Consider the following 23,735-nt stretch of genomic DNA (forward strand, 5'->3'; position numbering starts at 1 on the left):
AGTGGAGGGCAGTATCCTTGTGACATGTTATTATGTGACTAGACTTAGCTGAGTTTGTGATCACCAAAAACAAGCAAGAATGTACAGCTGCCTTTTTTTGGATGCTCAAGACCTGGAAAAACTTAAGGCCACAGATTTTTCTCATTAGATAAATCTATTTGAACACAAAAATGGTGCAGCTTGATTTATTAGATATTTTGGACAACTCCTTCTTTGTGATATTTGGGGGTTGGTATTAGCATTGCACATATGTTGCCTATGTATGTGGAGGTAAAAATGTTCACAAATACATTTTTATAATGTGCATTCAGTACTAGGAAATATTTTAAGAAAGAGTAAGGGTATATTTCTGCTTTAACTTTTAATAAATTGAATACTGGAAAGAAAGCAAGTAAGATTTCTTCTATCTTTTTTTCTCTTAATTAGATTTATTCATTTTTAAATATGATAGGACAATTCAATAATGACTGCATAGATTAATGAATTAAAGAAATGACTTTAAACTTAGAACTAAATTTTAATCTTAGTTTTGCCTCTGATTCTTTGGATGAACTTAAATAACATCTTTATATTTCTATTCCAATTAGTAATAATATTTCAAACATAATCTTTGGATTTCTCTCTCTCTCTCTCTCTCTCTCTCGGAAGTTTATATGACTTTAAAATGTACATATGGGATACCTTGCTGGAAAAGAACCTTTAAGATGAAGGTTTTTTTTCACAACAATTAATTTTTTTTCCCAAAACCAATAAGCTCAGTGTGATGTTGCATTCTCTCTACCTTTCAGTTAGTGGTATGATTGTAAAGATGTGCTTGGCACCTAGTTACGTAGTTTGCAAAATACTGCTTTCCTTTTCTCGTACCTTTATCAAAAATGTTTTTTGGTATATTCCATATTTTATTGGTCTTTTGTAAATTGACTCTGTGCTGTGTTTCATTATGAAAATACTTCCTACCTGTACTTGTGAAAAGTAAATTAAAAATTTGGGGGGATAGGATCTTTCCTATACCATATATCACATAGCCATCTTGAATTTAGTGTGGGGTATAGTTCAAGAAGTTGGTCTTAATATGATTTTTGCTGGACCACTTCCCACTTTTCTCAGCAGTCTTTAACAAATAGGAAGTTCTTTCCTAAGTAAAATGTGTTTTCCATTGATCAAACATGAAGTTGAGTTCCATTGTTTCTGATTCTCCCCAGATTATACTGGTCTATTTTTTTCTATTCATTTAGCCAACAGCAAATAATTTTAAAGACAGTTGTTTTATAATAGTTTGAGGCTTGAAGTACTATTATCTCTTCATCCTTAACTATTATTTTCCCCTTTTAGCTCTTTTGTTTCTCCAAATAAATAGCTGGAAGAATATTTAATACTTGAGGCCAGACTGTGCTAACATAATACAAATGATTATTCTTCTAAAGTTAATTTGCAGTTTGAATGCAAGACAAATCAAACTATCAAAGCAATACTTTCCTGAACTCAACAAAACAATAACAAAAATCTTTAAAGAAGTGGTCTATGATGAGTCTCAGTTTTCTCTTCTGTAATATGGGGAAATATCACAGAACCTAGAAATAAAAGACCTCAAAAGCCATTTATTTCAACCCATACTGGATAGAAATCTACATCATCAGTGACTATTAGAATCCAAAAGTGGTGACTTCACTGTTAATTATGGAGAGAATAATTATTATAATCTTGAAAAATTGATTCCATTTTCCATATGTTTATTGTACTCTTTCTATTTTCACCCTTAACTATTTTGGGGATGATATGATTTAATTGGATCTCCCATCATTCTTTCTTTAAATTTTTTTGTTCTTTCATTGCAATTTGCTAATTTGGGCGATGGTACTGCTTATAATCTTCCATCATTCACCTGCATATGATTTAATAGCCAAATTTGTATTTTAGATAAATATTTCCCCGAGTTATAAAGTCTTTACTTGGTAAGAATAACAAGTTTTTTTTTTTTAATTGATGATAGTTTCTTTTGAGATCTGTTTTGTGTGTGTGTGTGTGCATGGGCTATTTTTAATTTTTTTGACTCAACAGCATGTTTAAATAGATTATATTGGAGTTATTCTAATTGAAAACCATATCTTTTTCTCATTTTTATTCTTCTAATTTGGTATTGATTTTAATATTTACTTTGACAAGTTAATTGTCAAATTGTGAACAGCTGACTTAGGAATCTCAGTACTAACTAGTCACTTCTTGTTTAAGTTAGAATTCATTTCATTTTTGTGATACCAATGGATTATCACTATGTCTGGCACTTCCTGTCCATCTTTTTGAAGAAAGTTCCACTTTTATGTAGAGATGAAACTTGACAAATGCTTTTGTAGATGCAGTGACCTCTGTCTACACTGAAGACCCAGTAAATAAAAGTCTTCTCATAAAGAATCTTGATACTTTCAATGATTCAACATTAAAATGGATATAATTTTATTCATAGAAATGATATTAAAGAATGTATACTACCCTCTGCTTTGCTGATGTACCCTAAGGGCAATCGGAATGATCCATCTGAACTGCAGCTGAAACCTCTTTTATAATTAGCTCCCATTAGAATGCGATTTCCTTGAGAGAAGAGACCTTACTTTTTTATTTTTATCTTCAACACTTAGCACAGTACTTAGTAACTGATTAATAATTGATTTTTCATTCATTTATTTAGCTTCCACACAGTCTAAAACTCTTCAGGCTCTTTAATTTCTTTCTTGTGGGTCATATCAATCAATAAACATTTATTAAGTACCTACTACATGCTTGACACTGTGCTCAGCATTGGAGATTTAAAAAAGAGAGGCAAAAGAGTCTCTGCTTCAAAAAGTTTACCATCTAATAGGGGAGACAATATGTTCTATACACATATACACAGAGCAAGCAAAATGTACAGGGTAAATAGAGAATAATTAATAGAAGAAAGACACTGGAATTAATGGGGATTGGGGAAAACTTTCTGTAGAAGGAAGGATTTTAATTGGAACTTAGGGAAAGCCTGGGAGATCACTAGGTGAAACAGAGGGAGAGCATTTCCAGGCATTTTCAGAGTAAATGCTCAGAGAGAAGAGATGTATTCTCTTGTTCACAAAACAACCCAGGAGACTAGTGACACTGTATTGAAAAGTATGTGTTGGGGAGGAAGTATAAAAAGAGTGGAAAGGGAGGAGGTTGCTATCTTTCCCCAGGAACAGACAGGTAATATACAGCTTATACTATGATATATGTGTGGCACGCAAAATTCAAGAAGCATTCATGTGGTGGGAAGAAGAAAGTGATACTTTTCCAGTAAAGTTGCAGCTACCATTCTAATGATATAATTTTTAAATACTATTATTCCCAGTGGTATCTTCAAGACATTGATGTAAAAATGATCCAAGCACAAACTGTAGTATTCCTGGAGAGGATGAAGGAGGGGTGAAAAATGGATTTTCTTCCTTACTCAATTACAGAATTGCTAGCCTTTATTGATTTGAAAAGAAGAAACATAACATAGGTTCCAATAATGAGAGTTGGCTCCTGATGCCCTTATTAGTCTACAGGGAAGAAGTTGGAATCAGGTTAAATATGGGTTCAAATCCCACTGCTGACTAGTTATTTATCAGTCAACAAGAATTTGTTAAGTACCAGGTACAGCACAGCATACTGAAGAATATTTACATTCTAATATGGGAGAGAACATGGTCAAAGATAGGTATATGAAAAATAGAACTAAATTGATACACAGCAATTTGGGCTCCAGAATTTTTAGGGATTAAGACAGATTTTATCTAGATGTCAGAACTTGAGCTGATTCTTAAAAAAAAAAAAAAAAAAAAAAAAACACCAAAACTTGAGATTCTAAGAGGATGAGTTGAGAAGACAGTACATTTAAAATCTGGGGAACAGCTCGTGCAAAAGCATGAAGATAAGCAATAGAGAGTTAAGAATAAAGAAAAAGCAGAAGAGTAGATTGCTAGATTGCAAATTGTGGGAAGGGGAATACTATGATTACATAACTATAAAGCTATAAACCTAGAATAAAGTCATTATGAACAACTGTAAATGCCCAATAATGTTAAGATTCCTTTGTCTGTAATTCTAGATTTTCCAGCCTCACACTATTAAAAGGCTAGGGAGGAAATGCCTTATGTCATACTGATTTTTTAAATCTAGAGCTTGAAGGGACTTCACTTGCTATCTAATATGATACCCCCATTTTACAGAAATTAAGGGTAATTTAAAAAAAACTTATTTTATTTTTAATTTATGGAATAAAACAAGAATTTCCATGTCAGTATAATAAAGAAGATGATTGCATATGAAACACCAATTATATTATTGTACCAGAGATTCTAGGTAGGCACTAGTGTTTATTGAGTAGGAAAATGTCATGATGAGACTTCTGCTAAAGGAAAATTATTGTGGCATCTGCATAGAGGATGGATTGTAATAAAGAGAGATTTTAAGCAGGGAAGACAACTAGAAATCTATAGCAATACTGAAGGTGAGAAATGAGGGGGCCCAAACTACAGTGATAGTTGCTTCAGTAGAAAAAAGATATGAGAGATTATATAATAAAAGAGAAGATGTGACAACTGTTTAAAAACAGGGGTGAGAGTGAAAAGCCAAAAATGACATTGATGCTTCAACTGTATAAAGGAAAGGATGATCTGGCTCTCAAAAGAAATGGGCAAAATGAAAGGGGATTTTAGGAAAAAGGTGAGATAGTTTTAAACACAATGAATTTTAAAATGGGTTCAAGGAAACCAATTTAAAATGTCCAGTAGGAGTTAGTGATATTGGAGTTACATCATCTTATCTATGTGACTGTGGGTCAATTAACCTCATTTTCCTCTTCTGTAAAATTGGGATAAAATTTTTAATATCTAAAACATAGGTTTGTTGCAAAGCTCATGAATGACATTTGTAAAATAAATGTTAATATTTTAAAGTATCATATAACATAGCCTTACATCATTATAAATTGTTATTTCATTCTTATCGTCTTTGATAGGTTTCAAAGAGAAATGGTTCTGAGACAAGAATTTCCATGTCAGTATAATAAAGATGATTGCACATGAAACAGTAAATCTACTATATACAAATTGTTACTCCTTATTATAAAATGAAGTTATTGAGCCAGCTAGGTGGTGCAATGGATAGAGCACTAGCCTTGAAGTCAGGAAGACCTGAGTTCAGATGTGGCCCCAGACACTCAATACTTCTTAGCTGTATGACCTTGGGCAAGCCACTTAACCCCAATTGCCTCAGCAAAAAAAAAAAAAAAATGAAGTTATCATGTATTTTTTCTCCTTTTTTCTTCCGTTCTCCTTTGCCCTAGCAATGACTACTCTTTCTCTCTCTCTCTCTCTCTACACACACACACACACACACATAATATGTATGAAGACACATATGTATACATACACACATGTGTATATATACACACAATATATATTTTATATGTATAAAATTTTCTATGCTTATATCTATCAATTCTTTCTTAAGATGCATACAGAATCTTTCTTTATATGTCCTTTATGGTTAACTTGGGTATTTATAATAGTTAAAATAACTTATTCACTCAAAATTGTTCTTAAAACAATATTGCTGTTATTGTATTTTCACTGGGCCATACTACTTCTTCTGATTTACTCTATATTCTAAACAATTGGATTATGCCTTGTCTCCAGAGGCTTTCCTCTGAATCTTGGTGATTTTCCTCTTTTACTTGGAATTCTGCACTGCACCACTTCATCTACTTGTCTCTAGCCACAATGATCTTTTTCCCTTTAGATTTCACACAACACTTTTGTATATTCATGTAGAATTTTATATTCAGTTATTTGTGGATATGTTATATAATCTCTATTGGATTGTAAACTCCATGAGGGGAGGGGCCATGTTTTTAGTCAAACACTATTTGACCTAGTTCTTTGAATAGACATTTTAAGAAGCACAGTGACACATTATATGGTATATCAGACTCATATCTAGGTGCAAATCTAATCTTAGAAATTTATTCTGGGCAAGGGCCTTAAACTCTCTCAAACTTAGTTATCTTATTAAAAATGCTTGCAGCTTTTTCTTGTTGAAGTGACCAAATGCAATAATGTTAATTTTTTTTCAAACTATAAAAGACGTGTAGGTGTTAGTGCTTCTAAATGTTAGTTAATTGAATGGAATTAATTTTGGTGTTTCTATGGCATTCATCTGTTACCAATGACAAAATAATAATAAAATATTTTCATTCTATTTAGGAAAAATCATATAGATGTGGCTACTGGCAAATATGTTAGAAGAGTTTGGCTTTGAATCCTGGACTTACAACTTAGAAGCTGTGTGATTTTGGGTGTCCTTTAACATTTCTGATTATTTAAATGAAATGATCTCAAGGTTTTTTTTTATTTTTTTTTCAGCTCCAAATCCCAGGAGTCTCTTTTTTTAAAAGATGAAGAAACTGAAGCCTACAGGGGTGAATTCATTAGCCCAAAGTTAGATTTAGTGGCAAAACTAAGACTAGAATATGGTTCCTAAACTTCTAGGCAAGGGCTAGTTTCATAAACAATTTGCTGCTCCTGAAATATTTATGGAATGCTATCAGTGAAATATATATATTTCAGATCTTGAATTACTTTTTATAGAAAAAGTATAAAGTGTAAAGCAAAAAAAGAAAGGGTCTAGTTTGCCAGAATTTAAGAAAAAATCTAAATTGTATCAACTCCTATTTGTAAATTTCTTTATATATTTCACAACCAGACACACTTAAAAAAAAAAAAAACAGCTTTCTAGCAATCATGTGAGTAGAGGGGCAGCCACTGTACAAGTCTGGAAACAAACCCCTAGGAAAGGATAGACTGGAATTCAGGGCCTCATTCCACTATTCCCAACTCTGGCCTTCAACTAGTGATGAGAAATAACCATTTTTAAAGCTTTTGTCAATATGAAAATTGGACAGGATGCATTTAAACAAAACCACCGAGTTCAGGAAATCTCTGTTCTATGGAAACTGAGAAACCACTCCTCCTACTACTGAAATTGTAGTCATCTCCAGGGTGGAATATGACATTTCCCTAGCAGTGAAAATAATAACACTCACAGAGGGAGAAAGAAAGGAGATAATCATGAATGAGGATAATTTCCCCAGTGAATTTAGGCTGGAAAATGGAGTGACTTTGACTTCGGATTTGGCCAGAATATACAGCTCACTGTGCTGGGACAGGAAGAGGCAGAATAGGGAGATTGCTGGTGATTACATAGCCATTCCAGAGAAGTGTCACTTAACTCTCGTTGGCAAGCTCAGGGGGAAAGAGTGCCACTTCCTGGATTACCAACTAAAATGCCATGTAGGACTAAGGATTTTCTGGCCCAGAAGACACTATCTTCCAATGTTGAAAAGTAACAGGTGGCACCTTGGTGGATTTGGGTATGAGGCCAAATTGTGAAGGATCAGTCAATTCTCTACTCTGCCCCAATCCTGAGCAAATGATGGGGTCAGGGGAAAGAGGGATCTTGTATGTAAAAAATGGCCTTTTTCTGTAGCAAAATAATTCAGCTTTTCCTATTTGGTAAAGCCTTTTAGACGTTTGTACAAAAAACAAATTGCATCTAAATATAATTAGAATATACAAGTAATAAGCTATATCTAATAGCTTATCACCTGAAGATAGAATTGGAACTCAAAACTTTAAAAATAATTAAAAAAAAAAGGCAATTAGTAAAGAGTATTTGGTGAAGTTTTGTAAATCGTGGCATATGATAAATAAGGAACGATGAAGAAGGGATGTTGTCAAGGAAAAATGATTATTTTGTAAAAGAAGAAAATAAGTTGATTAAATAGGCGGTGAGAATGAGGGCTATACAGCCTGTAGGTTCCAAAAGATAGAATTGGCTCTTCAGAGCACTTAGCTTCAGAGCATATTTATTATTTTTGAAACATTAGGCAAATCACTTAGTTTCCCTGGGCATCAAGTTTCTCCTCTGAAAGGCTTTTAAGGTCTTAACCAACTCTAGATTTAGCATTCTATCATTCTACCAAAGTGCTGATAAGATAAAGAGAGAATAGAATCAGGTGTGCTGGGTAAATGGTGGGACCTATGGGAGGACAAGGACAACAATTACACAGAATGGGCAGATTTTGATTTACCTCATTGTAAAGAACATTCCTATTTGTGATACAGATCGTGTGTCCATTTTGTATATGTATATTTTGTGAAGAATTCAGCATGAGCTTGGGGTTGTCCCACAGAATTTAATACAAAATGCAACTAAAATCTTACATATACAAAGTGAATTCACTTATTTCTTATTTTACCTGTCCCTTTACTTTCATGCAAGGCCAAAATGTGTCTTTCAACTTTTCACCATGGATTAAAATGAATAATGATAATAGCTAACAATAGCTAAAGCACCGTATAGTGCTTTAAAAGTTGCAAAATATTTTCTATAATTTGTTTCCTTACAATAATTTTGTAAGGTAGGTACATTAAATATTATTTTCATTTTACAGAAGAGGATGCATAGGCTCAGAGAGAGTGAGGTGGTAATGATAATAATAGTTACTAAGTAAAACTGAATGACTACTGTGTATCTGGCACCAATCTGGTTATCTTTATCCCATTATAATTCCTTAAAATATACAGCTATCCATTATATCTACTGTTCTATCTTTAATCACATTCTGAGCTTATTGGATTCTATAATTTTGGCTGGAGGGAATATTTGAGATCATCTATAGCTCTCCTATAGCTATAGCTCTCCTATAGCATCCTATAGCTAGCTATAGCTAGCTAGGATAGCTAGCATCTATAGCTCAATTCATTTATTTAATGGATTAGGAAACTGAGGCCCAAGGAGTTAAATGACAACACAGAGATGGTCAATGGTAAATTAAAACTCATATTTTCTAACTTCAAATCCAGCTTTAAAGGCTGAAGAATGTTCTATGTATCTTTCATTCTACATTCAAGATGTATGAAGCTTTATATTTAGTAAAAATGGAAAAACATATTCCAAAATTTGAGATTTTTTTCTTCTATAGCCAGGCAATTACGTGGCACCATAGATAGATAAATGGATGTGGAGACAGTGAGCTCTAGGTTCAAACTCTGTCTCTGACACATTGTGTGACTGAGCAAGTCATTTAACCTCTGCCTCAGTATCCTCACCTGAAAAAATGGGTATAACAATAGCGTCTACTTCACAGGATTTTCTTCTGAAGTTCAAACAATATAGCATATGTTTTTTATAAAACACTTTGTAATCTCTAAACCACTTTATAAATACAAGTAGCTATTATTATTCTTACTATTATTACATAATGCTGTTTTCTGATATTTTAACTTTCACATTTTGGACTAAAATTTTGTAATTTTGTTTGTTTGAAGTTGTAGATATAATATTTTTCTTTTTATTTATACAGTAGATATATATCACACATGAGAGAGACAAATAGTGAATACTTGTAAATTATTGATGCAGATGATGCATGTGAGTAAGTAAGCAGGGCTTTGCTTTGAGCATGCCAAATAATCTAAGATGAAGGAATCAGTTTCTGAAAGTACAAGCCCTGATTACATGTAAAGCTGAAATATGTATTTGTCTATATACCTATTTTGCAATAATCATGTCTATAAAATTCCCATATATGTGTATGTATGCACATTTGTAGAAATATTATCTAAGAAATTCGGGACAAAATTATTTTGATTCCTAAGATTAATGAGCATGGATTAAATGGATAAATCACCAAGGAAAATCTGTTTCTAAGCGGCATACATAAAATAAAAAAATAAACAAATTTTCAACCTTTTGACCAACTTGAGATAGCTTCTATTCTTATGTAGTTTGGCCTATGTATAAAATGAAAAAACTTTGTATTCACTAAAGCTAGAAATTCAGGCTATAGCAGAAATGATACAAAATGAATAGTTTTAAAGAAAATAGCTTACCTTATTTTTTATGTATTTCCTTTTTTTTTGGTTAAAACTTTTCATATTTGTATATTCTCATATGCAAATAAAACATCTACATGATAGCACTTTTCTAAGCATTTTTAATTAAAGTGCTTCTTAGAATTATAATCATTTAGTTCCTAAGACCCATTGTAATGAATAGTGATAATTTACAAACTTAACTTCTTTTATTGTAGATAGAAAATATTATTCATGTCCTCCCTTTTTATGTATAAAAATGGGCTGTGATATTTATTGATATTTTTAAAAAAATTGCTATTTATTCCTAGTCCAATTCCATTGAGGAAAATGAAATTGAATTCAACAAACAAATATCATAGAGTGGATACAATCCTGGGAGTCAGGAAAACCTGAATTGGAATTCTATCTCAAACACTTGTTAGCTAAGTAATTCTGGGCAAATCACTTTAATATCTTTTAGTCTCTGTTCTCTCATTTCTAAAATGAGACTATTAAGTAAGACACATTACAGGATTGCTCATATGAGATAATACATGTAAATAAAGCATCTCTTAAATTCCTATATAAATGTTGAATTGATGAAATCATCAATAGATCTAACTTATCTAATATTATAAGTTATTTCACAGTGTAGTTGTGAGAATAGATTGAGACATATGTAAAACACTTCATAAAGTTTCCAGCATTAATATCAGGTATTATTTTTTTCTCATCCTGGTGGGAGCAATGGTGGTGTGGCATTTTCTTACAAGTGGTAATCATATTATCACGAGCCTCTTGGAAGGCATATTATTATACATCTACTAGTTACATGCATGAAAAGTCTTGTGCCAGTCAGTCACTGAGAAGGATATAATGGAAGGTAGACTTAAGGCAGAGAGTGTCTTTCCCTTCTATGTGTATCCTTAGTGTTTTAGCACTTTGCACAAAGTATTCACTAAATGCTAGATGAATTTAATTGAATGAATAAGCCATTGGCCATGAACCTTTTAGGTTAAAAAAATCTATCACATATGAAATAAATTTAATAATTTATTATGTTAAACAGCATGCGTAGAACTTTGTTTAAATTTCTGTCATTGCTCAGATGAATTCTTTGAAAGTAATCCAGTATAAGCAAAGGTATGTCAAATTAAAAAATATGCTACTCAATAAAAGAAATGTAATAACATTCAGCATTACTTTGCTCAAAGTATTATTCTTGCCATGCTACCCAAATAGATATCAAAAATCAATTGGCAGAAGTCTAAGTATGAGGATAATATGGAGGAACAATTTTTTTCCCTAAATTCTTTTTTAAATCCAAAATTCTCTGATGGGAAATAATGGGAAAACAAGGAACATCACCAGCTAAACATTCTTAGCCTTAACTTTAACCGATAATCTTAACTTGTTGCCATTTTTGGTTTAATGTTTTTATAAGTGTATTTCAATATAATTGCCTTCCTTTGTATCCCTAAGTATTTTATTTTATACATTTAAAAATATTATTCTAAGAAGGGTTCCATAGGCTTTACCAACTTGCCACAGGGAATTAACATATAATATATGTTATAACATAAAAATTGCTTAGGAATCCCTGTGAAAAATTCTAATAATTAGATTCTTTTTATTGGGGATAAAGATATTTAAGTAAATGATAATTCTAATGATCAATTAATGACATTAATAGGTCTATAACTGGAAACAATAAGTTAAGTTTGATTTTTTTTTCCAGACCAGAAAGTATATTAGTGGGTGAAGCAAGTAAACATGGAAATTGTTGCTTACAAACCATCCTTTCAGAAATAATCTGAAATGAGAATTTTATAGCCAAAATTCTTTTGCTTAGGTAAACACAGACTAAAAGTTGTGCCAAAATGTAAATGCCACAAAGAATACACATTTAATTTTAGAAACTTTAGAAATTTCATGTGCTATTTTGAAAAAAAAATTAACAATTACTTAAAGGCCATTGAATATTTATTTTAAATATTTAAGCTGAAAACTAAATTCAGAATTATATGTTAATTTCATAATTATCAAAGCAATACATTTTTAAAAAAGAAAATTCATTTATATATATATATATATATATATAGAAAAGAGGAAACATATTTTTTATATTAATACTCTATTTTCCCTTTTACACACACACACATGCACACATCCCTACTATAATACCAATTTAGTAACTGGATGCCAAAATAATGAAGTAGATATGTCATGCAACTTACTTATTAGATGGTATGTTTAATGGACAGGCACAAGGATGACAGTCCTCAGTAGTTCCTTTAGTAGGATCCCCATAGAAACCAGGAAGACATCTATTGCAATATGGACCACCTGTATGGTCTTTGCATCCCTGAGGGGAAAAAATATGTTAGTTTATGATATGGATAGCAAAAATTCAAACTAGGGCTCCAATTTGATTTATTAAATCATCTAGCCTACATGAACCTTGCCAGAGAAAAAATTTAAGTATTATATATTTAATAGTTACTCTATCAATAAAACAGAACAGACATGAGAGTTAATATCCTACTTAGAAATGATATTTTATCGTTCTGCCTTTTTAAAAATTGTCCATTTATTATTTTCTTTATAAAAATTTCATTTTACTCCATTTCACTCATTTATATTAAGACAATGAATTGATTAGAAAGAGTTTATGGACATTTAGTTAGATTATAATTTCATACTTCAATGATGAATTCACTTATGTTTAGGCAGCCAAGTGGTGAAATGGATATAGCATCATCTAGCCTTAGACACTATGTGGTTCTGGACGAGTCCCTTATTTTTGCCTTGGTTTCCTCATCTGTAAAATGTGCTGGAGAGATGGCAGACCACTCCAGCATTTTTGCTAAGAAAATTCCAGATGGGGTCAAGAAGAGATGGAAACGACTGAAAAATTAGAACAGCAATGTGTTTTCATTGACATTGGAAGCCCAGATTATATGCTAATATAAAATACTTTATATTACCTATATGAAAGTCAACAAGCATTTACAAAGTCCTTATTACATTTCAGGCGCTGTGATAAATGCTGGAAGCATTACCATCTTTTCTTATTCAAAGTGTGGTTATCTAATGATCCTTTATTTATGTAATGCTTTAAACATTCTGGAGCTTAGAAAGAAAAATTTACTTGAGGAAACAGAAAATTTTGTATGTTTATGAAAAAAATAAGGTTGTAACTTGTAAAGAATGATGAAATATTAGAGCCAATCAGGACATGGCAGAGTTCAGTAAATTTTCTGAAGCTAAATGAAAGCAATTTCGGCAAAAATTCATGGCTTTCTGTGGTATTTGAGGTCATGTATATTAGAACATGGATAAATCCTATTAAGAAATAAGAATTTTGTATGTGGAAATCAAAATGTGTGTTTCTAAGAACACATAGTCTTCAGGATGAGGTCATTAATGTACTCATTAATCAGGTAGAATTCTAAAATAAAAATTTATTTTTAAAATGTAATGCCTTAAATGAAGATGCCTCTAAAGTTAAATTATAAGGTAATATAACAGATTATACTTAGATTAAGGCAGACACCACTTCAATATTTAATTGGACTATATGGGTCTGGAAACACTTCTGACATTGAAGCTGCTTGGATGATTAAGAGAAAGAAATGCTGTCTACCATTTCTAGAATTGAAAAACCATCCTTGACTCATTTGTCTCCACACTTAGCTTGGGAATTTATGACTTATGGCTCACTGGGGGATAGCATGATGGCAGTGGGCAAGAGTGGGAAAAGCTTTTTCTTTTTATATTTCTTCCTTCTTACCTCCTTTTCAAATGTTAAAAATTAGCCCTTACATCCAATAAACTAAGAGAGAATGAATATTTAGGAACAACATTATTAGAATATTTTGGAGAGTTGTATTATATTTTATCTTTAAATCTATATGCATATATATTAAAAATTGATGCTAGAGAGATTTTATATCAATGTCAATGTTATTGATTTCTATATTTAATTATTTATTCAGCTTGTTCAAGTTAAGACAACTAAATCTAGATAATAATTAACAAACATTTGTTAAGTGATTACTATGGATTTACCACGGGGAATGTGGAAATAAAAATGAGAGAAATTCTGCCTTGAGCATCTTATATTCTAGAAGAAGAAAAATCACAGAGAAGAATAAGATTTTTAAAAATTCAATAGAAAATACATGCAAAGTAGTGTTAATATGTGGTGGGTAAGTAACACTAACATTTGGGTGATCAGGAAAGGCTTTTTATTAGAAAGTTCCTGAACTTAGTATCTAAGGGTAGTGGAAACTCCAAAATGGAGACATGGAAGGGAAGAGAGAGAAAGGGAGAAGGAAGAAAGGAGAGAAAAAGAGAAGCAGAGGAAGAGGCTGGGGAAGTACTATCTAGAGAGAATAACAAATAGACCAATTTGTGTGTTTGTCTATGTGTGTGAGATATATAAACAAAAAAAAATAGCTGGCAATCAGATTGTAAAGGGCTTCTTATTAGACCTATGTTTTTAGAATTTCATTTTATTAATTAATTATGGATTTTATGGAGTAGCGACTAGATGCAAGGAAACTAGTTAATATGCTATTGAAGCACTCCAGATGATTAAATGTGATGAGGGGAGTTAAAGATTTAGGTGAAGGATAGTGGAATAGGGATAATGTATAAGGAAGGGGGGCCAGGGGAGCATTATTCAGTAGGAGAATCGGAAGTTCTGTACTTTGACTAGGAGCAATTGGAATTAGACATATGGAAGCTATAAGCCCAAATTTTATTTACTTCCAAAAGTAATAATTTATTATAATAATTAGATGAGTACACATACAGGTTTGTGTTCTTTAAAAGCGATGTAGACATAAGCCTATGTTGAGATAACCCCTTCTGAATTCAGGGGCACAAATATTTGTATTTTATCATTTCTGAGGCATGATAATGAATTTATTCATGAAAGAGATTATAGAGGCCATTTAGTCCAGCTCCCTTATTTTATAGCTGAGGAAAATGAAGCCCCCAAGGTTAAATAATTAAATAATTGCAATACAGGCCCTCTGACTTCAAATCCATCATTCCTTGTACTACAGTGTAACTAGTAAAGCAAAAAGGTTATAAAGTATTAAGAGGCTTTTTTGAAAACACTCTTTGGAATCAAGAGCATTCTTTCTCTGCTTTTATAGTTGTTCAGTCTTTTCAGTCATACCCAATTCTTCATGACTTCATCTGGGATATTCTTGACAAAGATATTGGAGTGGTTTGCCATTTCCTTCTCTCACCCATTTTGTAGATGAGAAATTGAGGTCAGCAGGGCTAAATGACTTTACCAGGACTACACAACTAGTATACTTATATGAGGTCAAATCTGAATCCAGCTCTTCCTGGTGCTAGATCCAGGGCTCTATCTGTTGAACCACCAAGTTGCCTCTTTTTCTCTTCTTAAGTAGTCCCTTTTCAGAGTTAAATTGAAAACTTGCCTATTTGAGAGTCCTATTTCATTTTCAACCCTTTTCACTCCTAATTATGAAATCAAGTATATGGGGAAATAGCATACACCAATTTCTCAGATACTCTGAATATCATGTTATAAGCAATGGAGATAATATTGAAACAATTTAGAAATTTCAATTTCCTTTATGATTGCAACATTAAGACTTGCTCCTACTGAAATAAACATCAATCCTAGAAAAGGATGAATTGCTAACTCAATCTCAGGCAAAAAGTATTTCCAAATCTCAATAGATCTATCAAATGTCCATCACGTATTTCAATAGAATAATGAGAAGTGATATTATCTTCCTATGTGGATAGTTTGAGGCTCTGAAAGCATCCTAAGTTACTTTGCAATAGTAGTTAAAATTATTTTTATATGGATCTGATCTGGGCTTTGATCTTAAGTCAAGAGGATATTTTAGTTCATTTCCAAACATATTTCAAAAGGGGAAAAAACAGCCTATCAGTAAAATGTCTCTCTATCACTGAAAAAGCCACCATGAATAATAATCAGAATCCAAAAGGCTGTGTAAATCTTGACAGCAAGAATACCTTTGATGTGAAACATTTCTTTTTTCTGAGTACTCAAACATTGGCCTTTTGTGGTTCACACCAGAAATTTTATGATCCAAATTGAATAGCAGCATTTAGCTAGGTGGGATGAATTTTCTCCATCTTCATTTCACTTAAAGGACACTTAAAAGTCAGAAGAAAATGCTCTAGATGAACCACTCCTTGTTTTCTTTCTCTGCATATTATGTTTGATTTTTCTCTTGCATGCTAAATTTCCATCTCTATCTTTAAACATGAGTTTCCTCAGAGTTTTCCCTCTTCTATGGTGTAGCCAAATGTTGCTGGCACTATTAATCATTGGTCTAGGTCCTACCAAGAGAATTGTCATTCTATTTTCTTAATAAGCACTTTCTTTTTTCTAGGCAATGGACTCCAACAATTTCTTAACTGGGTAATCCAATGGATTTCTCTCAATACTCGTTCTACTTGACCTGTCTGCAATTTTGCCCCTTTTGATCACTTCTTTCTTCTAATGTTTCTCTCCCTTTGGTTACCATAATAACATTCTCTTGGTACACTTCCTACTTTTTTGATTATTTCTTATTAATCTCTTTTCCTAGATCACTATTCTCATCCCACCCACTAACTGTATACATCTCCAAAGGCATTGTATTGGGACTTATTTTTTCTTGACATAGTTTCCCTTGGTTATTTTATCTGTACCTAAAAGGTTTATTTATTAGAGCTATGAGAAAGTGTATAACTTGCAATTCCTGAATTATATCTTAAGCCCTAATCATTCCCTGAAATCTAAATATACCTGCTAGACATCTCTTGGATATCCCATGAGCATCTCAAATTGAATATTTTAAAATAGAACTCATTATTTTTCTCTCTCCCAAATACATCCTTCCTTTGAATTTTTCTATTTGTATAGAGGACAAAACTACCCTTACAGCTATGGAAGCATACAATTTTAAGGATAACAAATCTAAAGATGGGAAGGGATCTCAAAGATTATTTGGCTCAACTTCTTCTTTTTGACATTAAGAAACTGAGATCCAAGAAAATCACAAGAGTTGTCCAAAGTCACTGAGGAAGGAAGTGCCAAAGTTAAAACTTAAACATAGTTTCTCTGACACTAGAATCAGGGTCCTTTTTTTCTGAACAGCTTCAGAAACATTATCTTCTCTTCTTTCTCTCTCACCCCACCTCCATAAGATCTTTCTTAGTATGTCTCCTTCTCTCCCTTCATACAACTATTATCTTAATTTAAGACATCATCCTTGTGCCTGGATTGCCTACCTATATAATGTCTCTTCTCTATGATCCATCTTCTTCATTTCTACTAAATACATATTCCCCAAAGATCTAACTACATCATTCTCCTAAGATAAATTTTGAACTTCCTCTTGCCTATAGGATAGAACACACACTTTCCAGTCTTTCATTTAGAGCCCTTCATAATCTAGCTTCTACTTAATCTTTCTAGACTCAGTTTATGTTGTTGTTCCTTTAGCCAAAAACTCTCCAGTCTAGTGAAACTGACCTCGAAACTATCTTCCATATTTTCATAGTCCATCTTCCACCTCCTTGCCTTTGCACAAGTGTTCTTCCACATCCATAATGCATTCCTTCTTTACCTCTGCCTCATGGAATCTCTAGATTCCTTTCAAGTACAGCTCAAGTGCCACCTTTTGTATTCTCAAGTCCTTTTCTAAGCTCCTCTGTTGTTATTGCTCTCTCCATCATGAATTATTTTTGTATCCAATTTTGTATGTATGTTTATGAGCTTATTGCATTTATCCCGCAGAATATCTGTTTCACGAAGACAGGGACTCTTTCTACTCTTTGCATCCCCATTTATAATGCCTTGATGCTAGAAGGTTTTTAATATGTGTGTGTGTTAAATTATTCAGTTTAATCAACCAGAAAGATTATATGTAAAGCAGACTATCACCATGGATTACATTTTGGAAGTGTTGAACCAGTTTTGCCTTTTCATTATTAATTAATCTCTTTCGAACTAATTCTACAAAGAATTTTCTAGAGTCATTATTCTGAATTTGGTAATATAATATTTTATGTTAGTAAGGCAGCATGGAGACATGGACATATTGCTGGACTTGGAGTCAGATTTGGGTTCAAATCATGATGCTGGAACTTAGTAATTTTGTGACAAAATTAAACAATAGGATCATTATTTTAGGGCTTGGGGAAGCTCAGAAATGAGCATTTTGAGGCAGGGTTCAAATGCAAATTCTCTGACTCCAGATTCAAGTTTCTATAATGATCCCCTCTGAGACTCAGACTGCTTATCTATAAAATGGAGACAATTATGGTTATGCTTTCTATATTAAAATGTTGTGTTGAAGTTGCTTGCCTGTCAACCCTGAAGTACTATAGAAATGTTAGTCATTTTAATTCATTGCAGGTTAAGGGTGGGTATTTCCTATTGCATTTAAATAAGGCATTTAAAGGTAAATCTCAGAATATTTTTTCCTAAGGTACATCTTAAAGACTTACAGTATAATTAAAGTGAAAATGATTTAACATTTCTATTCATGAAAAACCTACTGATCCACAAATTAAGTGGATCTTGGTTTTATATCGCAATGCAATTAAACATAATCTTGTATGGGAAGACATAGGAAGAACATCAATAAACCTGTATGCCAAATTACATTGCAAAACCTCTGAATTTTCATTTTGGACTTTTCCCAGCAGTTTTTCTTTAAGTGAGAGAGTAGAGGGAAAAAGCTAGAAAAAGAACATCAAGAAATACAGACAATACAGAGACTGCCTGAAATTCTGCAGGGAAATGAGAGTATGATATCCTGCTAAATTGGCACTGGCTCAAATTGTGTTTCTGCAAGACTAATGAAATGAGAAATGTTGTTTCAAGCTTCATGCCATGTCAGACAATATAAAACTAAAATGCCCTTGAGTTAATCAGAGCAGTCTATTCAGCATAATTCACCAAACCAAAAGGCTTCTTAGTGGGAAAGAAAGAGCTCTGTCCTGGGTAGAATTTTTTCTGGATAATGGCATGGACTTAATTGTTGAATAAGTAGGCAGCTATTGTGAATATACATTAGATTTTTGGAAAAAACCAACAAAACAAATTGTGTTCTTTTCTATTTAGTTCAGCCCTTTAGTTTTTTTTTTTTTTTTTAATAAAAAACAACAAAATAACAACCAACACAGTGGACCCCTAATTAAGCATATTTATCAATCTGGTTCATAAAAATTCTACTGAGTAATGCTACTTTCAATAATTGTTTTCCTGTCATCATAGGCTTCAAGAAATGGCTTAACAATTGAACAGAATATGTAGTGTACAGATAAATTGAGGAATGGAATGAAATCTTATATTCAGACTTTGGGTATATATCCCTGTCATCACTCATGTCATCTATGTTTCTGTTTATGCTGTTTCAAAACTTGAGACTAATATGAATAAACTCTTTTTTTTGCTTATTTGTCAAACCGACTACATCCTGATACAAGGACATTCTTAACTTGCAAAGCAGTTCAATATAAAGATCTTTTCTGTCAAAACACTTCTTTCCTCAAGTACTTGAGGTCCCAAAGGTGGTCATTCAATTGCAGGGATATATTGAGCAGATCTCAGCCCTGTCAATCAGAGTCTCTAAAGGCAGAAACACTTACCACACATTCTCCTGTGATGTCATCACATGCTTCCGCATGACCAAAGCATTGACATGGCTCACAGATGCCACCGAAAATTGTACCATTAACTCGCCTGTGCCCAGGCCAACAAGACTGCAAGAGAGAGAATTTCTCTGTCAATTTGATAGCTATAAATAGATTTTTTTTATTAAATATTAAAAAAAAAAACGTTTTTCAACCCAGTTCAGCAAACAGACTTGTCAGATGGAAGAAATTATTGAAACATTACTGGAGAGTTATTTTTCCTGATTTTAAGGCTTTGTACTAACCTTAGTTTTATTGGCAGATGTGAAATTAGAGGAAGCATTAGCATGAATTCTCTTCTGAAATGATAAAGTAAAGCAGAGAAATGAGGAATGGAAGAATGACAGTTTCAAGGTAAGAGTTACAGACTAGAAAAGAACCAGAAGACAAAACACTGATAGAGCAAGGTAAAAAAATAATCAAACTAAAGACTATTCAGAGAGTCTCACTTAACCTCACTCTCTTAGGCTGGCATTATTATTCTTTTTCTGTTTCTTTCCCTATCAAGATTGATTTTTTTAATTATACTTTTTAATCAGTAAAAATCTACCTTTTCTCTATCTCCTTTCTCCTTCTACTTAAATGAGAAAAAAAATTAAAAAAAACCATTATACACGTGTGTGTGTGTGTGTGTGTGTGTGTTGCAAGACAATTGGGATTAAGTGACGTGCCTTGGGTCACACAACTAGTAAGTGTTAACTGTCTGAAGATGGACTTGAACTCAGGGCCTCCTGATTCTAGGGATTGTGCTCTACCTGCCCCCATTATATGTATTTTCAATGAAAACAAATCATGGCATTGACCATGTCCTATTGAATGTTTTCTTTTTTTTCCCCTTCCCCTCTTACTTGCTTCACTTCAGAAACCCCTAGAATTCTTTCTCTTAGAATGCTCTTTGTTTATGTCTCACTATGCGCTTCTTCCTTCTACAAGTATATGCTAAAGATGGATCTTTCCTCTTCATTTATGAAACTGCTTTGGTTGTTCATATATCACGGACAGATTTTCTTCATTCTATATATCTAGTTAAAATAAAATCACATATAGTGTTCCTTGCCTATCCTTTCATATATTTATTTTCATACATAATACCCATTTTATATCAGAATCTCTAAAAGATCTCTCTTAATGGTATTGTCACCTCACACAACAAAAATGTACTTAATAAATGTTTTAATAAGAACAATGAGCTTTTAGTTTTATACTCCAGTATATATAGCTATGGTGATATTGTGTTACCTAGGAAACTTTGTCCTGTGCATACAGAATGTTGTCTGCGCCTACCTCTTCCTTCTTTCTCTATTCCTTCTGAGGTTCTCAAAGACTTTTTATTATTTAAAAAAATTTATTGATGCCTTTTGTATTTATGTCTAGTTATTTTTAACCTCTTCCCTCAAATCCAGATAGAATATACACACATTTAAATTAAGCAACAACTGATACAGTGAATATATCCACAGAGGATATTCTATTCTGGTTGTCTCCTTAGCCATAAGAAAGGATTTGTATTTCATTTTCTTTTTTCCAATGCCATTAGTAGTTTTGAGGTTAGACAGAGTAAGCAGTAGCTAGGTGACAAGGATAGAGAAATGAGTCTGGAATTGGAAAGACTCGTTTTCCTGAGTTCAAATATGGTCTCAAATACTTACTAGATGGGTGACCCTGAGTAAATCACTTAATTCTGTTTGCTTCGATTTTATTATCTATAAAACTAGCTGGAGAAGGAAATGACAAAGCATGTATCTTTGCCTAGAAAATCCCAAATAGGATTTGACAAAGAGTCAAACATACCAAAACATGATTGAACAACAATAGTATATGTCATTTCCCTTTAAAATTCAAAACTTTATTTTAAATAGAGACACCAAGTCAAATCCTTGGCCATATTTTCATGAAATAGATTGATCTTTTAACTTCAATTTAGAAAAGAAATACCATGCATTTTTCCATAATTATAAGGGATATACCTGGCAATAGACTTTTTGATTATCAAATTATGTTAGATATTCCCAAGGGGTATTATGGGTAATATACATTTTTAAGATTTTTTCTTAGACCATAAACAATTTAAATACTTCAAATGGCTAGTATGTGTGCAAGTGCATTGACAAAATCTTTATTCTACATAAGTTTTATAATAACTGAGATTGATATTGTATCTTTTCTCATATTTCTTACGCAGGCCATTTGCCTCTCTTAAATCCTTTTTTTTTTTCACTTAAGAGATGTTGCTAAGTATTATCATGTCCATGGGAATGATACAACAACTTTGAATGCTCTTTAGAAATATGATATTCTCTATGGGAAAAAAAATTGGAAGCAAATACTAGAGGAGGTTTTTAATTTGAAAATGCATTCATTGAAGAGAACTATAGATATACTGTCAGAAGTGTTTCTTTTACTATGTGAAATGTTTGCAGCTATGACTAAAAAGCTTTGCATTGCCATTTTATTTTATTTTTGTTTTAATCTCTTGTATTCTTGTCTTTTTTTTCATCTTTTCTTTTGTAGAAGCATAGGTAACCTTTTGTTTTCCCCTGTAAATACTGAATTTGATTAGAATAATTGGACCCTAATTTATGTTTATAGTATTATGACACCTTAATCTCTTTAACCTCTTCTTGCTCAGGACAAACTGACCTTATTTCAATAGATAACATTATATTATTATTATATATAATACTCCATCTCTCCTCTCCATGGCTTTGTACTGGTCTTCTGTTCCCTTTGCCTCTCAGAATCTGCTCAGTTCAAGTGCCACTTTCTAAATTGGACCTTTCTTGTTTCTCCAGTTACAAGTGTTCTCCTCCTCTCTCAGGTTAACTTGTATTTAATTTTATTTATCTTGAATAAACATGTACATATTTGTCTCACCCAATGGAAGGTAAGTTTCTTGAGGAGAGAGACTGCTTCACATAAAGTTTTTAATCCCTTCTCACAGTACTTCAATGCCAGTAGGTGTAAAATAAATGTTGGGTGATTGATTATTTATGTTTTAGATTATATGGATTGAGCCCTTCTATTTATTCCCCCTATAATTCAGGCAGCTAGCATTTATTGACTCACTTATTTTTAAAATAAAATACTAGATATTCTGTGAAATTATAAAGAAAACGGAAGAAATATAACATTGTCTTCAAGGAAATTACATTTTAACAACATTGCAGAAGAGAAAGAAAAAAAATTTCTCTAGATTGGACATTAGGAGTAGAGATAAGGAGAGGAGAAAACCTGTGCTGGATGACTACTTAAGGACTTTACAATGAACAGAAGAGTTATAGGGAGATAGTTATCAGGGATAGAAGGATGAAGTGAAGGATTTTTCAGGATGGGGGATATGTGGCCATGTTCACAAGCAGTAGGAAGAATCCAAGTCTCAGAGATGTTCTTAGATGTTTTGAAGAAATTCATTAAGCTTGTATTTGTAAATAGAAAACAAAAAGTTTGTAAAAACTTTTGTTTGTCTTTTATTTTCAAAGAGGATTATGACATCAGGGAGGTGATGCCATGATGTGCAAGTGAATTGGATTTAAAGTGGAGAAGGCTGTGCAAGGTCACCTGTCTTATTTTTCCCCTCCAATAGAGTGATGTAGATTTTCCCCAATATAGAGTGATATAGATTTCATGCTTAGGTCTCAGTTTGACTGAGGCAATACCCAGTCAGTGATTAAGGATATGTAAGAAATGAGACCAAAAATAACCTCTTTTACCTCAAAAAGAAAATGTGTGTGTGTGTGTGTGTGTGTGTGTGTGTGTGTGAACAGAAACAATTGCTATTTACATTCATTCTGAACCAATCAGGGCCAGTACAAATCAGAACATTTGTTGATTTTTGTTTGATTGGCTGACCCACAAGCTCTTTGATTCTAAATCCATTACATTCTTATATCACATAGTTTTCAAAAATATGCCCTCTAATGTATAGTCTGAACTAAACTGTATCAATATATCTGTTTACATGTATATATCTATCTGTATCTATATTAGAATATTTATAAAATACAAGCTCATAGGATTCACATATTGACCTAGTCAGATAACTACTGAGTATGAGTTCAATTATATTTGTGGTTATATTCATGGAATACCCAGGGCAACTCCACAAATTCCCTGTGTTTTCCA

At 32.5% G+C, this 23,735-nt stretch overlaps 1 protein-coding gene across 5 annotated transcripts in view; it reads right to left on the reverse strand.

Annotated features, from left to right (window-relative positions):
* LAMA2 (laminin subunit alpha 2) overlaps positions 1-23,735 on the reverse strand; it is a 747,833-nt gene that overhangs the window by 248,280 nt on the left and 475,818 nt on the right. For all 5 annotated transcript variants that reach the window (XM_023503203.2, XM_023503202.2, XM_031964285.1 and 2 more), the window contains exons 16-17: positions 19,569-19,682; positions 12,143-12,270 (exon numbers count right to left, since the gene is read on the reverse strand). In XM_023503203.2, the coding sequence (XP_023358971.1) occupies positions 12,143-12,270; positions 19,569-19,682 (242 nt within the window). The remainder of the gene's footprint in view (positions 1-12,142; positions 12,271-19,568; positions 19,683-23,735) is intronic.

This window comes from Sarcophilus harrisii, chromosome 4 (genome assembly GCF_902635505.1).
Source record: "Sarcophilus harrisii chromosome 4, mSarHar1.11, whole genome shotgun sequence".
In the NCBI taxonomy this organism is placed as follows: domain Eukaryota; kingdom Metazoa; phylum Chordata; class Mammalia; order Dasyuromorphia; family Dasyuridae; genus Sarcophilus; species Sarcophilus harrisii.